General features: G+C 36.3%; 1 protein-coding gene across 1 annotated transcript; it reads left to right on the top strand.

The window, feature by feature from the left end:
* Positions 1 to 482: 482 nt before the first annotated feature.
* On the top strand, positions 483 to 16,499 carry LOC144962303 (uncharacterized; the record flags this gene model as incomplete). The annotated part of the gene is made up of 5 exons (XM_078895206.1): positions 483 to 1,406; positions 2,653 to 2,849; positions 4,096 to 4,201; positions 5,630 to 5,785; positions 16,319 to 16,499. Coding segments are annotated over exons 2-5 (632 nt in total), but the record flags the coding sequence as incomplete, so codon positions are not given.
* Positions 16,500 to 16,608: the final 109 nt, after the last annotated feature.

Here is a 16,608-nt window from a genome sequence, read left to right as displayed (position 1 = left end):
CAAATTGCCACTTTTTTGAGGGCAATAAAGATTTATCATTAAATAGAAAAAGGAAAGTATGTGAATATATATAGCACGAATGGCAACTTGCACAATATCTGTAAAAGCTATGCATTCTAGAATGTTACATTTGCTTAAAAATAATATGTATGTATAGCCTAAAAAAATGTAGTTATTTTTTTTTTTACAAAACAAAAATTTTAAAATACAAACCAGAGAAAACAGAAATTTTGCGAACACCATTGATTCTCTACATCAAAGTTTTTTTTCTGACCGTCTTGACTATCTAGTTGTGATCAGGCAACTGCATTATTAGACCTGTCAGAAAGAATTTTGTGATAGACTAGCCTTTTATCCAAAGAGTAGCATGCAATTTTCATAGTCCTCTCGTTGACCTCAGCAGACCTTGGATAAATTTCGGCTGTATGGACGTAAGCTCTTTGGCGTGAAAAACGTACATATTATCAATGCATTGTTGTTGACAGTAAACCTAAGGTTTGAATTGGGGTGCAGTAGCACTTTCTGCAGAATGCCATCTGGGCCAGCAAAGTTTCAATGTTTTTATTTCCAATTTAGTTGATGGTTTAGTTTTGACATTTCATATTTTTTTAACTGGTGGGATATCTTGTCAGTTGTTAGGTTCCATCTAAGAAATCAAATAGACTGACAGAATCTTAAAAAGTGAACTTTGGAAGAAGACGAAATCGTTTTTTAACAATTAAAAAGGTTTCAAGGACATACCCAAATGTGATTGGAACTCCCAGGGCAAAAGAAAGGTTGAAAGACAAAAGAGACATGGAGACAATTGAAATAGAAATACAAGAGGCGAAGGGGCAGAATTGTCGTGGCTCAAGTCAAGTGAGTAAGCTAGCTCGGAACCAGGTTCATCGAAATAACCCTGGGATCAAAAGGCAAGGAACAAGCAATAAGCATGATCTTTGCTCTTAACAATTTGAGGAACAAGTTTTGACACACGTCGTGCAAGTCACCCCACCAAGCGCTTATCATCCAAAGAAAAATAATCACTTACAGAGATGAAAAGATAAAAAAAAGAAAAAAGAAATGGCATGGGCAGAGATAATGGTTCGTTTTTATAGAGTTAATAAATTTTTTTAAATTTTTTATTGGCGCTTATCATCCAAAGAAAAAGAATCCATTATGGAGATGAAAAGACAATAAAAGAAAACAGAAATGGCATTGGCAGAGATAATGATTCGATTTCATAGAGTTAATCAAAATTTTAAAATCACTTCCACACTCATGTGAATGCTTTATTATTTCCTCAGATGAAGTCTGTGCTTATATTCCATCGGACCTCTGCACCCACGGCTGTATCGGTGATCTTGAAAATGGATTTCTTTGTCGGTGCCCTGAAGGCTTTTCTGGTCTCTTATGTAACAAACCAGGTAATCATTTTTATGTCCTTTTGATCTACGATGTCAAGAAACATGCAAACTTTCATGCATTGTTTCAAAACGTAATTCACTGTCCTTAAAGTTTCTGATGGATAAGTGCTATAATAAAGTAGCAAATCATATTAGCTTTTCATTCTTAATGATAGAATGATTCATCAAAATATCCTTAAATCCATAACATTTTATTAAATAGTTTTAAGTACAAGTTTGAAGTCAACCTCGTAGCAGTTTTTGTCTTTATTTTTTTTCAATCATTTTGTGCTATTTTCCCCATTCAGTCCATCTGTCATCTATACAAAATATTAAACCATCCTAGTTGCTCTAAGACATTATTGCATTTTGCCTTTTACTTGTGAGTTCAGTGGAAGTTTATAAGTTACAAAAGGCAACAAAAGGAATAGAAGCCCACTACCTCAAATCTTAAAGAAAATTAGTTAGACAGCCCACAACAACTGGTTTGTGTTTACCTCTAATGTGTAAAATGTTGCAATTGTAGACTGGACACTCAGCTTCGGTTAATTGCAACTTCGGTTAATCCAACATTTTCGCTGATCCCAAGGTGTTGCGATTATCCGGAGTGAACTGTAGTTGTATTCAAGCATTTTCACTGCGGGCTGGCTGAAGTCTTCGTCATCTTACTTAGTGTGTCAGAGCTGCCATCACACATTGTTGCAAATTGAATCTTTTAAGCATTTGTGTCCTATGATGTCAGGATGGATAAAATGATGAAAAAATGAAATATCAGTTAAAAATATAAACTTTGGGTTTAGTTTATTATTTTTTATGAGGACAACGGACATTTTGTCGTAGAGTGACAAAAACTCAATTTCAGGGCAGCGTGGCTCAGTGGTTTACCCAAAAGGTATCCAGTTTGACTACCCACGTCGCTGCGCAGCTGTTGCCTGGGTTATTCCAGTCTTCCATGAATTTTATTATTTTTATTTAACTTTATATTTAATATTACTTTTTTGACACCTGGTTCAATCTGACATGGTACTGATTTAAGACGATTGAATGAAAACTACCAAAGTTGTAATTCTATCCATTTCCCGTTTAAATTTAGTGTTTGGAATCAAGCTCAGCCTGACATATTTCCACATTTACCCAGCGGGTCATATAGAAGCTTTTTCTAGGACATCTAATACTTACTATTTTTATTCCTTATAAGGAATACATGAAATATTTAAATGCGGTAATAATCTTTATCATACTCAATTTTACACACGTTTGTCAACAGCCGCCACTATGTGTCAAATTCAAAAGGAATTCTTTGATGATGCCATTGCCATCCTCAAGGGAGAAATGAAAGACAGCAGATACAACACTGAAAGATACAGATCCTTGGTTAGAGCGCTAGTCAAGTTCGATGATGGAGAGGTGATCCCCATCAGAAAGTGTTCCAGAGATGGATTATATGATAGATTGCAGTGTAATGTAAGTTGGCATAAGAGTTCCTTTCAATTTAATTTATCTGAAAAGACTGCATAATTAGCTATTTACTTCCTGCTCATTATGCCTGTTGAACTTCCACTTTTCTCTGTCATGGTCATCATATGTATCCCTTCTCCTTTCTCATAGCAAGTCCTATTCATCTCCACTTTCTTCTCATGATGATATCCTTTGTGTCATTTGTTCCACATTGATGTAGCAGACTTTAATTTTTAATTCTACTCGGCCAGTAAAAAAAAAAACTAGAGCATTTATATAAGGCAGCATCCACTAAACGTGCTCAAAACGCTTTACAAGGGGTCCCTGGTCAACAGCAACACTTAACATGTAGGACGAGACATGACGCCTGCTGGGCGATATTACAAGTTTTTTCGGACAGAGACAACGCTGTTAACGGCCAGATACTCATTTTACACCTGACAATTGCCGCAATTTTTGGCAATTTTCTATGTTCTGGAGTCACATAATATAATTATATAATGCTAAACATAGGAAAATACTACTGCCACCGTCACACAAAACTATTAAAGATTTCGCGAGTAACTTCCCGTGACAACACTTCATTGTTTTCAATCGATTGACTCATCCCGGCAGTTTATCATTCTCTAGTAGGCTTTTGTTGGATTTGTGCCGAAATTGAGTTTGAGTTGTATGGAGAAAAAAAATCGCTCATAATAAATTATAGTGCGCTGTTTATTGAAAACAATGTCTTAAATTTGCAATTTTTCCTTGCAATTTTTTAATTTTTTGCATGCAATTTTTAAAATTTTGGGTGCAATTATTGGGGTTTTCATTTGCAATTTTCCGCGGGGACAGGTATATCAAAGAACACCACTATGAAAGCAACAAAGACGTGAAGGCCGCTGTCCGATCTTGATGTAGTTTTTTGCTGACGTTAATGTCAAATGATGCGGCGTTCAGCTCTTTGTTGATTGTGATGGTGACTATGTCAAAAAATAAGATAAGCAATCTGTAGCTTTCAAGCTGTCTTATGACGTATTGTTTAACAAACTATTCCTAAAAACGAGGGAGTTTTGAAGGAAATTACAAAACTTTTCAGCCCACCCTCATATATATTGAAAAATAACAACCCATTATATATTATAGCATAGACACAAAACCCTGGATACACGAGTATGAACGAATACGAGATTTGTATTTATTATTAGTCGGCATGCCTTTATTTTTTTTATAATTGTCACTTTCCTTTTAAAATTAATTTTCCCTTTAGTTGATTGTGGACACCATGAAGGAAGACGAGTGCCACTGTGTTGATCGCCATGGTGAATATGTGTCCAGCAACATTCAACCCTATATCGACTTTCCCGTGTGCACAGGCAAGTCTTACCAGTATTTAATGCAGATTCCCTCTTTTTACCTTTAGCACCACTCAACAATCATCTGATACTTTTCTATCCTCCTCCTCCTCCCCTACTTCCCCCCCCCTCTCCTCCTCCTCCCTCCCCCCCCCCCCTACTTCCCCTCTTCTTCCTCCTCCTTGTTCTTATTCTTGTTTGTCGCGTTCTTTGTCTTTTTGTCCTTCCTCTTCTTCTTCTTCTTCTTCTTCTTCTTCTTCTTCTTCTTCTTCTTCTTCTTCTTCTTCTTTTCTTCTTCTTCTTCTTCTTCTTCTTCTTCTTCTTCTTCTTCTTCTTCTTCTTCTTCTTCTTCTTCTTCTTCTTCTTCTTCTTCTTCTTCTTCTTCTTTTTCTTTTTCTTCTTCTTCTTCTTCTTCTTCTTTTTCTCCTCCTCCTCCTGCTCTCCCTCCTCCTCCTCTTTCTTCTTCTTCTTTTTTCTACTTCATGCAGGAGTAAAAAATAATATGGCACTTTCTTGATGGCCTGTGTTGCGTCTGAAAGTTTCATTATATATCAGAAGCTTTAGTTCAGCTAGTAGGTTGTTCCATAAATGGAAAATATTTTGGGGACAATGGGTGAAGATCACTGTCAAAATTAGATCGCGCTATATTTTAAAAGGTAACACCCAGTTTTTATTTTACTTGGCTTTATTTTGGTATTAATCTTGTTGTATCAATAAGGTCATTTAATTCTTTATACAGAGTTGTTGTTCTAGCCCAAGTTCGTTCTACATTGTGAAGTAATCTATATTTTCATCTGAGCATATGTTTCACCATTTATAAAAAATGAAACATATTTCATTGCATTCTTCTGTGCTTTCTCACAATTTTAGACAGAATTTACATTCACACATACTTGTTTATTTTTTTTCCATACATCAATGTTCACTATCTATCATTAGTTCGAAGCATTTTACAGTTGTAGTTTCTTTAAGAATTTGGTAATAAGATTTTATTGGTTTAGTTTTATTTGTAGTTATGAAAACCTGGCATCTATCGGAATGAAACTCCATCTTCCATTTCCTTTCCCGTTGTTGCTGTAAGTCAAGGTCTCTCTGCTACCATTTGTTTCAGTGTGTATTTGTTAGACACGAGACTGTCTTCTGCGATTAATCTTAGTCTTGTTGATGGAGTAAAAATCAATCTCAGTGATGTAAATTACAAATAAAATATGTTTAAAACTGTTCACTGGTATATCACTTTACTCTGTTCCGTTTATTATTACTATGTGAGTAGTAATAGGATAACCCTCCCCCTCCCCTCCTAAGGGTAGGAAATGATTATTACTGAATGTTTAATGTACAGGGACCATGGTAATCTTCTCGCTTCCATGGGTCCTGTGGCTTTAAAAGATAGACTTCTCAACTTGTATTAATTCTAAAAATGATTCAAAATTCATTTCACTTTCTCAGGACCCACAGACGCCAGAGAAGGGATGGCGCTTTGCCAAATTCCAAACTTTTGCCTCAATGGTGGTAAATGTGTTTTCGACATATACCAGGGCAAGCTGTGTGAGTGTACTGATAAATTCCATGGACTGTATTGTCAACACCCTGTAGTGGAACCTGGTATGTGTTTATTTATGTATTTATTTATTTTAAAACATTTTAAAAAAATTATTTATCTATTTATTTCTTTAGTTATCTATTTATTTCTTTATCTATCAATTTGAATATTTAATCTATCTTTTTATTTATTTATTTGTTTTCTTAATTAGTCAATTAATTTATTTTTGTATCTTAATTTGTGAAGCAGTATAAAATCATCCCATTTGGAATACATTAAAAGGAAAATTAAAAAAAAAAAAATTTTAAATTAGCAAAAGTGGGATAATTTAACGTTTTGATGACAATCACTTCTTCAGGTCATGTGTTACTTTTGCAACTGTATATAAAGCATGGAAAGGAATAGTGCATGGGCCAGTGGGCGAAACCCTCCCCCCCCCCTGGGGGAGTTTTCGCCACATGGTTTTTCTGAAACAGCAATATATCTTGAGTATTAATCCGGGTGTTACCGTTTTTTCAAGTGTCATTTACGAGAGTTACGGCCCTTGAAAGGTCATTGGGTGCAATTTTTTGTGAAATCGTTTTTGTGCATGAAATGGTTGTTTATCATCTTAAAATTGTTTCACATACAATCAATAATGGAATTTTATTGTAATTTCTCATTTTTTGCCTCATATCATAAAATATTTTACAAAGCCATATAGCGTTTTTAAATCTTTGATAGCCATTTTCTCTATAATTTGAAAAAAAAATCTATTACAGTGTACTTGTTTCCCTTCAGGATGAATAAACAAGAGGGATTTTGCACTAGCACAATTCAGGCATGCTTCAGGGACATATAATACAAATTAATCCGGGTGTTACAGTTTTTTCAAGTATCATTTACAGGAGTTATGGCCCTTGAAAGGTCATCGGGTGCAATTTTTCGTGAACTCATTTTTGTGCATAAAATGATTGTTTATCACCCTAAAATTGCTTCAAATGCAATAAATAGTGGAATTTTATTGTCATTTCTCATTTTTTGCCTCATATCATAAAATATTTTACAAAGCTATATAGGGTTTTTAAATCTTTGATAGCCATTTTCTCTATAATAATGAAGTCCCCAAAGGCTGTGCAATTGAAGCTGCATTTGAGAGTGCCTCATCAGAGGAAAGAAAACTGCAAGAAGCTGCTGTAACCTTGAGACATTTGATTCTGGATTCTTTCAAAGATCATTCACAAATGCCTTGGCCCCCCCCACATCAGAGTATTTGCTATCTGCTCAAGACCAACTTCCTTCTGCTCTGATCAAATTTTTTACTACACTCCTATCCAAGCAAGGTGCAGGACATATGAGTAGTAGGTCTGAAAGACTTGTACGTTCCATGGCCCAAGATGTTTGATCTAATGTCACTTGTGGACAATGGAAAATGCCTAAACATTTACTTCTGGGGATGACTGTGAGGCATTTGACTGGAAGTTTTCAGATTATAAACATCCTTAACCGCTTTGGACATTGCGCATCCCACTCTACTCTTTTGGAACTGGAGACTGCAATGTGCGACAGTGTTGTTGAATGCTCCACAAATCTTCCTTCTGCCGCATTGGCACATCCAAAAATCACCCATTTTTGCTGGGATAATTTCGATCTCACAGAGGAGACCACTGATGGGTCTGGCACCACACACTCTACTCATGGCATCATGATCCAAGAAATAAAAGAAGGAAACTTGGAAAGAAAAATAAAGCAACAAAATGTCACGACTGGAAAAACAAAGAAAAGGTCAGCAACTTTCAAACCCATCCAAATTCAGCCTTGCTTTGCAACTGGAAGAGCAGAACCTTCTCTGACTGTTTCCACAACAACAGTAGAAAACAATCAAGAAAGACAGCTGCACCAAGATAATTTTCTGTGGGTGTTCTGTAGGATGAAGTTGAATTCAGACGGAGAACGTTTCCCTGGCTGGAAAGGTTGGCTTTCATCAACAACTCCAAACCCCCAAAATGAAAATGAAACCAACATGCCTTCAATTGTTGAATATATGCCTGTCATCAATGCTCCCATAACTAAAGCAGCTACAGTACAGAAGGTGTTACAACTATCTTTGGAGGCAACACAAGAGCTTGGTCAGCCATATACATTTGTAACATTTGACCTTGCTGTAGCAAAGAAAGCTTACGATATTGTCTGGCAAAACCCACAGCTTTACAAAACAGTCATTATTCACCTGGGTGTCTTTCACACCATAATGTCATATCTTGGTGCCCTGGGAAAGCAAAGTGGATCTGGTTTTGAAGAAATTGTGACTGAAGCAGGGCTATGTGCACATGGTTCTATGGATAGGGTTATGAGTGGAAAGAACTACAACAGGGCTATACGAGTGCATGTGTCTGTTTTGGAGGCTCTAGAGAGACTTCTGCTTGTAAAATTTGAGCAGGACACGGATTCAAAACTCAGTAAAGACCTCATGTCTTACATAAAGGAATTCACCGAAGGAATTTCAAGCCATACAGCTAATAAAATTCTCCAGTCAACTGTGTATGCTGAGTTATTTTCCCAGTATGAAGCCTTCAAAGAGAGTGTCCGCTCAGGAAAGTACGGAAAAAACTGCACAATACTGGATCCAATACATGGACAGAGTTTGGCTTCTCCTCCAGTTTCTGCGAGCTACAAAGACAAACAACTTTCTTCTTCATATTTCTTGTTTAAAAGAACTGTGCCCACTGCTTTTTACCATGAATCACCACAATTATTCCAAGTATCTCAGTGTATATTTTGTGTCACTAGCCAACCTGATTCATTCCCACCCAGGGGGCAGAAGAAATGTTACAAGATAATGGATTTAGTGTCTCCAGATCAAGGACTAGGACGCCTGCTGGAAGAATAGCAGTTGATATGACCATTGAACAAACAATAAACAAACATGCAAAGACAAAAGGAGGTATTGTTGGGTTCAGCAAGAGTCTTCCAAGCTATTACCGTTGGAGTGTAACAAGACACAATCGAGCAGAATATGTATCAGCAACCCAAAGAATGATCAGCAACAACAACTGTATGGATATAGACACCCACAAAGAATTGAGCCTTGCAGAAAAAAGACAAAGTGAAAAGCGAGTGCAAAAGATCCTCCAGGCATTTTCAGCATTTATCAATCCCTTTGAAGTTGAAGATGGTCTGGTCAGTCTAGCTTCAGGAATGAAAGTGCAAGAGGATGTTGCTGATGACCTGCTAGCCGTGGAAAAAACAGGAAAAAGATTGTTTGAAAGTTTTGTTGAAAACAGACTGAAGGAAAAGACTGTAGAATTTCACAAGCCATTAGAAAGGAACAAGACCAAGACATTTGCATCATTGAGGAAAGTGGTAACAGTGAAAAAAGACATGAACGTGGTCAAAATCAAGGCACAAAGACATTTATTTGGCCAGCTTCTTGTTTTGTCCCAAGAGCACAGTGTTGATCTTCAAAAAGTTCTTCAATATCCTCTAACACCTACTCCATGGTCGCTGGCTTCATCAGATGGTTTACCTCTGAAGACCAACAAAGCAACTCTGTTGCACAAGCTCACGCCTGACAATTCATTAATGTTCGAGGATTATGCAAAAAAAAACAAACAAACACCGTTTACATTGTTGATGGCAATGCACTGTTACAAACTCAGCAATTCCAAATACATTTGGTGAAGTAGCCAAACTTACATTTTCCTCCTTACCACAAGCAGCTTGTGTACACTTTGTGACTGATACTTACATAGAAGATTCAATCAAAGGTTGTGAGAGATTGAGGAGATGATCTTCTGAAGATAATGCATACGTGTTAAGAGGATCTGAAACAACAGTGCCCAGACGTTGGAAATCATTTCTCAGCTGCGTTGATAACAAAAGATCCCTTATCAGGTTTCTCCTCAAGGAATGGGAAAGTAACGAATATGCAAAGAAACTGAGAAACAGGGAAATCTTCTTTGTATGTGAAGAGAGATGCACCTTACTTTACAGTGACACGGATGAATTTACCACAGCTGTACCTTGTCTAGATCTCTACTCATCACAGGAAGAGGCAGACACACTAATTATACTGCACTGTCAATATGCTTCCCGCCAACCAAACTGTGAAACAATTGTTGTCAGATCACCAGACACGGATGCCTTCTTACTTCTCCTTTCATTCTCAGAGACAATTGGAAAGACCCTGATTTTTGATACTGGCTGTAGCAACGACAGGCGACAAATCAATGTCTCTCAGATTGCAAAGACTTTGTCTAAACAGATGTGTGATGCATTACTTGGTGTCCATGCATTCACAGGCTGTGACACAAGTTGCTTTGCTGGGCAAGGAAAGCTGAAAGCTCTAAAATTTCTTCAAAAGGAGGAAGATCTTAGAATTCTGTTCTCCAGATTTGGAACATCAGCAGCTGTTTCGAGTAATGACTGTCTCATGTTAGAGTCATTTGTGTTCAAGCTGTATGGCAAAACCTCACGCACAAGTGTCATCAAAGTGAGGTATGACATAGTTCGCCAGCGTTTCAAAGGAAAGAAAGGTACCATCTCATGCAGTGGTGGAATTGATCTGTGTCAGATGCCTCCTTGTAGTCAAGTATTGTCACTGCACATATCAAGAGCCAACATTCAAACTCTCATTTGGAGGAATGCAGTGTGCCAGAATCCTAGCATTCCAAAACCAGAGGATAACGGTTGGCAGAGAAATTCTGCAACTGAATTGGAAGTACAGTGGTTCAAAGATGCTTTCATTCCAGATGAGTTGCAGGAAATTGCGTATGAAGAAAGCTGCACCAGTACTGACGAAGATACATATGCCGAGGATGGTAGTGATAGCTTTGACAGTGATTTCCTTGACGACACTTCAGAGGACGAAGAGGATTTTGCTACTGATGATGAGGATATGTAATAAATTGGTGAGCAGTGCAAACTGTTAAGGAGTAAAGCATGTTTGCAAAACACATAAGGATATTGTTTTTATGTACTTACTGCATCTTGAATCAAGAATCCCTTTTGAGTATCAATTATTCTTCATAATATAACAATGCGATTTCGTTCAAAAGTCTTCGGTAATGATGCTTCACTTGGGTTGTGAACAAATTAGTCTTTTTTCATGATATATCTATTGTTTTTACCACACCTTCAACTTACTTTTAAATGTGACAACTGGACATCAATACCATGTTTAAAAAGAATGAAAATTATGATGAATTTGGCATCCCACAAAGTGGAGAAAAATTTAAGGGTTGCGTACACTTTTAGTTTTTCCTGTGACGGAGAAATATGAAGGTTGTTGTTGAGGCTTGGGCCATAGCATTCTTCAGTGCTACATTTTTAATGAACATGCTGTTTTTGGCCATATTTAAAATAATTTTTGTGTAAAACACTGAAATAGCCCATAAGTTTAGATATGACACTTCATGAGATTACTGACAAATTGTTTCAACTTTCTGTGAATCTATATAATATTTACAAATTGAAAGCTTGTGCACATAGTTTGATAGTATATTCAATTTCCTTCAGTTTGATACCCAATTTGCATATATTTGAATTAATATTGTAGTCTCCAGAGCCTTTGAAAGAAATGTTGTCTCTTTTTTGCAAGGGGACACAACTCACTTTTTTCAAAGGGCGATAACTCTCTTAAATGACACTTATTTTTACGGTAACAGTGGAATTTGTATGGCCAATAAGTTCTATTATTTGAAAAACATAGTGGCATAAACTCCCAAAAGGGGGGGAGGGGGGGTCCCAGTGGCCTAAGCACTAGAATGAACAAACTTTTTTTTTTTCATCTTTCCGACAGTCAAGTGTAAATTTAATATGTGAGATGGTCTGAAAAAAAGTGCCAAATGTTGTGCAGGCAGCTCTAAAAAAATGGCAAAATAGGAGAAAAAATTTGTCAGCCCTTCAATTTTCAGATTAAGTGCTTCTACCTTTACACGGTTGCATTTTACAAAAATAAAAAAAAGATAATGATGATGAATGAGACAAAAATGAGCCAGATTTTTCCTTTTTTTTTTTTTCTTGGTGTACTTTACATTATTTTCTATTTTTTGTGTTCACGCCCGCGCGTGTGTGTGCGTGTATGTGTGTGTGCATGAATATGTGTGTGTGGTTGTGTCTCTGTATGTGTGTGTGTGTGTATGTAACTGACGGAATGTCTTTAAATAACGATAGAATTTAAAAGCCGATTTTCTCAATGTATAGTTATAAGAATATAACGTATATATAAACATTTGTAGATCTGACCAAGGATATTTCAAAAGTTGAAACTTTTTTGTAAATAAGAAGAGCTGATTTATCCACCAAGAATAAAATGTAAACATTAGTGAGCATAGAAAATTGCACCTACACTTTATATTGATGTGATGATGGTGATGTTGATGATGATGATGTGTTGAAGTTGCCATAATTAAAGTATGGATGGCATGTGGGAAATAGTAAAATAAAGTGATTTAATATTATAGAATTAACACAGACGTCTTGTTGTTTTCATGTTTAGATAGAACATGAAGTTTTTATTGCAAAAGTGAAAGTAACATCAAAATTGATCTCTGACAAAATAGAGTTCCATTTGTAAGCTAACAAGTTAATAAGTAGTAATTATGAGTACAGGAGATAGTGAAACAATAATCATGCATACAGTAAGATGAGGTTATATACTTTGACACACCCCCTTAAACTCGCTTTGGTAATATGCCTAAATGATTAGTATTAAATAAAAATATAATATTAAAAAAGATTTTAAATGAATATCTAGTATGGAAGCAATTCTTAGTCCTACCATATAGAATTAAGTAATGATAGTAGACTTTATAGCAGTATCATCAAGATTCAGAAATGGCATATTAAATTGCAAAACCTATCCAGGCGCCGATGTAGACAGTGACCATGTCCCAGTTGTTTGTACAGTAAGGATAAAGTTTAAAGCTATTCAGAGAACAGCTGGTAGAATAAAGAGGGATTACAGGTTATGCAAAGACAATGGCATACAAACAAAAATGAGAGAAGAATTTGAAAATGCACTCATGATACAAAGCCAAAGTGAACCTGATAACGAAAAATGTGAAAAACAATTTGATATATTCCAAAAGTGTGTCAAAGCAACTGCAGAAAAGCATTTACCAATAGCTCAAATAAACAGCAAAAAGGAATGGATGACAAATGAAATTCTAAACCTATTTGAAGAAAGACGAAAATGCAACAGAGGGTCTGCAGAATACCAAACATTGAACAACCACATTAAATCCAAATGCATCGAGGCACACGAGAACTATCTAGACTGGAAATGCTGCGAAATCGAAAAAGAATACAAACCCAACCCCCAACAAGCTCACCAAAGAATAAAAGAACTATCAGGGAAAAGGAAAAGCAAAGCAGCAGGAAGTTGTATCCAAAACAAACAAGGGAACTGCTATTTGAAGAACAACATATAGAAAGCCGATGGGTAGAATACATAGGCGAACTGTACAATGATCCAAATAGAAATGAACCACCACTGAAATTCAAAGAACCATTAAGCGGACCAAACATCACCAAAAGTGAAATTGAACATGCCATGGAACGAATGAGGGATGGTAAAGCAACAGGCCCTGATGAAATATCTGTAGAGGTATTAAAAAGCCTAGGAGATCTAGCAATTGATGAACTTCACATATTATTCAACAATATATACAATACTGGGAAAATTCCAGAAGATCTCTGTAACTCTATTTTCATAGCAATACCAAAGAAAGCAGGTGCAGTCAGATGCGAAAATTTTAGAACTATAAGTTTAATAAGCCACATCAACAAAATACTGTTGCGTATAATTATCAACAGGCTAAGGAATAAGATTAACCCCGAAATCGCAGAAGAACAATATGGATTCCAACCTGACAGAGGGACAAGGAACGCAATATACCTCCTCCGTGTTTTAAGTGAAAGAGCTATACAGGTTCAGACCCCACTATACCTCTGTTTTGTCGACTACAAAAAAGCTTTTGATAGAGTACGCCACGAAGAAATACTAAAACAACTGCACTCCATTGGCGCTGATGAGAAAGACCTCAGACTCATGCAAACATTATACTACACCCAGCAGGCATCTATCAAAATCGGAAACTCTACAGGAAATTCCATTCCTATTAAGAAAGGAGTCCGTCAAGGGTGTGTTGCCTCACCAGATCTGTTTAATCTATACCAAGAAACAATCATGAGGGCATAAATAATATGGAGGGAATAAAAGTAGGAGGTCACAACATAAATAATATAAGATACGCAGACGATACGGTACTCATTGCAACATCAGAAATCCAACTTCAAAAGATTGTTGACAAAGTGGTAGTAGATAGTGAAGCCAAGGGAATGGAAGTGAATATCACCAAAACGGAATGCATGGTAATACAGAAAAACCCCGAAAACAACAACACCTGCAATATAACGATTCACGGCGAGCAACTTACCAACGTAGAAAGTTTTAAATACCTAGGTTCAATAGTGACAACAGATGGAAGATGTAACCGAGACATACGAGCAAGAATAACTCAAGCCAAACAGGCCTTCATGGACCTGGGAAACATTTTGAAAAACAAACAGATGTCGTTCGGGATTAGATTCCGAGTCTTGAAGTGCTACGTGTGGCCAATCTTGTTATACGGATGCGAAAGCTGGACTACAAATGCAGAAACACAAAAGAACATTGAAGCTTTTGAAATGTGGTGCTTGAGAAGGATGCAGAGAATATCGTATACTGCACACAAAACGAACGAAGAAGTGCTAAAACAAACATACCAACAAAGGAAACTAATGCCCTTAATAGTGGATCGACAACTATCCTTTTTCGGACACATAGTAAGGAAAGATAAGAATGAATACCTGGCAAGTTGTGGAAAAATACCTGGTAAACGCGCCCGGGGGAGACAAAGAAAAACACTCATAGACCAACTGAAGGGCTTCACCAACCTAACAATCCAAGAGCTGTTTGAAAAAGCAAGAGACAGGGAGGAATGGAGAGAGATAATTCATGCAGTATCCGAAGCCTGGACCAGGCATGGAACCTAGAAGAAGTAGTATGTACTTGTAATGGATGAGTCAATTTTCCTTATTGAAAATGAAAAGCACTATTGATTTAAACAAGAAATAATTATAATATCAAAATATTTTTAAATAAAGATTCAATACGCATTAAAATAGCATTTAAAAAAAACAAAAAAAACAACAACAAAAAACTAGTAGTATAACTACTGCATGTGATATTCAGTAACAACAATAGCAAAAATATGAAACTTATAATAATCTAGTTATGACATGGCTGCAGATACAAATCTTTCATTTTTCACTCTAGACATAGGTTTTGTCAAAGCATCAACAATATTCTGTTCTGATGGGACATACATGATTTTCATTTTATTGTTTATTACCATGTTTCTCAAAAAGTGGTACTTGATGTCAATGTGTTTTGTCCTCTGACTTTGTACTGGGTTCTTAGCAAGTGAAATTGCTGATTGGTTGTCACAATTCATATCAAAATCATTCAATTTAATTTTCAAAGTTATGTCATTATATAAAGCCAAAAGAAATATGCCCTCTTGTGAAGCCAAAGACAATGGGATATATTTGGCTTCACAGGTTGACAATGCAACTGTGCTTTGCTTCTTTGATTTCCATGAAATCAGAGGTCCCTCATTTGTTAACTGAAAACCATAACCAGAGACATTTTTTCGGTCTGATGAATTGGCCCAATCCGAGTCACCAAAAACCAGTTAATGCAAGGGGGTTTTCTGATTTTCTGAAAGTCAATTGTTTATCAGCAATCCCCTTTAGGTAGCGTAGTACGTGTTTAGCCATTATCATATGGTTAGCATTTGGTTTTGACATGTACTGAAAGAGTTTGGTAACAACAAAGCTTATATCAGGTCTGGTACAGGTCATTGCGTAAATTAGTCCACCAACTATCTCTCTGTATAACTTGGAATCAGTTTTTTTCTGCATGTTCGCTATTAAATTTATTGATATCAATGTCGCAAGGTGTGTATTTTGCTTTGCAGTTTTGCATGTCAAATCTGTTAAGCAACTTATTTACATAATGTGTCTGGTGCATTGAAATGGTCCTATTTTCATGACTAAAGTCTATGCCCAGGAAATTGGAAATTGTACCAAGGTCTTTCATCTTAAACATTTAATTCAGTTTGCTTTTGATTTGAGTCATGACATTGTTTGAGTTTGACATCAAAGGAATGTCATCAACATAACACAAGATTATAGTCGAATCCGTATTGGATCAACTTGAGACTGGTTGAAGTTTTGTTGACTCAGAAAAGTGTGCGATAAATTGTTCCAGTCTCTGCCATTTTGCTTTAGCCCATAGAGTGATTTCTTCAGTTTGAGAACTAAATTCTCATTTGACCTTGACCTTATTTCATGATGATGATAACGATGATAATGATGATGATGATGATGATAATGATGATGATGATGATGATGATGATGATGATGATGATGATGATGATGATGATGATGATGATGATGATGATGACAGTCCCGGCTATCAATTTTACTTCTTTGAAAATAGACAGTTTTGAAACAATAACTGCCCATTGTTATCTTTGAAAAAATATTTTATCTATTTTTCTGTGTAGAACCTGAGCCCATTTCATTCTGCAATTACGTGGAGGACAGTTTCCTGACTGCTCAAAGCATTGTCAGGAATGAAAGCACTGCCTGGCTTGGAAAGGTGTTTAACTCTCAGGTCTACTTAAATATCACTTGGGCCGCGATTAGCACTGATAATAGAGACATCCATGGGCTTCCAAGACATATGTAAGTCCTCACTATGGGTGGCATTATTTCTTCTTCTTCTTCTTCTTCTTCTTCTTCTTCTTCTTCTTCTTCTTCTTCTTCTTTTTCTTCTTTTTCTTCTTTTTTCTTC

Source organism: Berghia stephanieae, unplaced genomic scaffold (genome assembly GCF_034508935.2).
Source record: "Berghia stephanieae isolate SIO BIC M18660-M18661 unplaced genomic scaffold, UCSD_Bste_1.3 scaffold812, whole genome shotgun sequence".
NCBI classification, from domain to species: domain Eukaryota; kingdom Metazoa; phylum Mollusca; class Gastropoda; order Nudibranchia; family Aeolidiidae; genus Berghia; species Berghia stephanieae.
The sequence above is the reverse complement of the archived record's forward strand: the minus strand, read 5'-3'. Positions and strand labels throughout refer to the sequence as shown.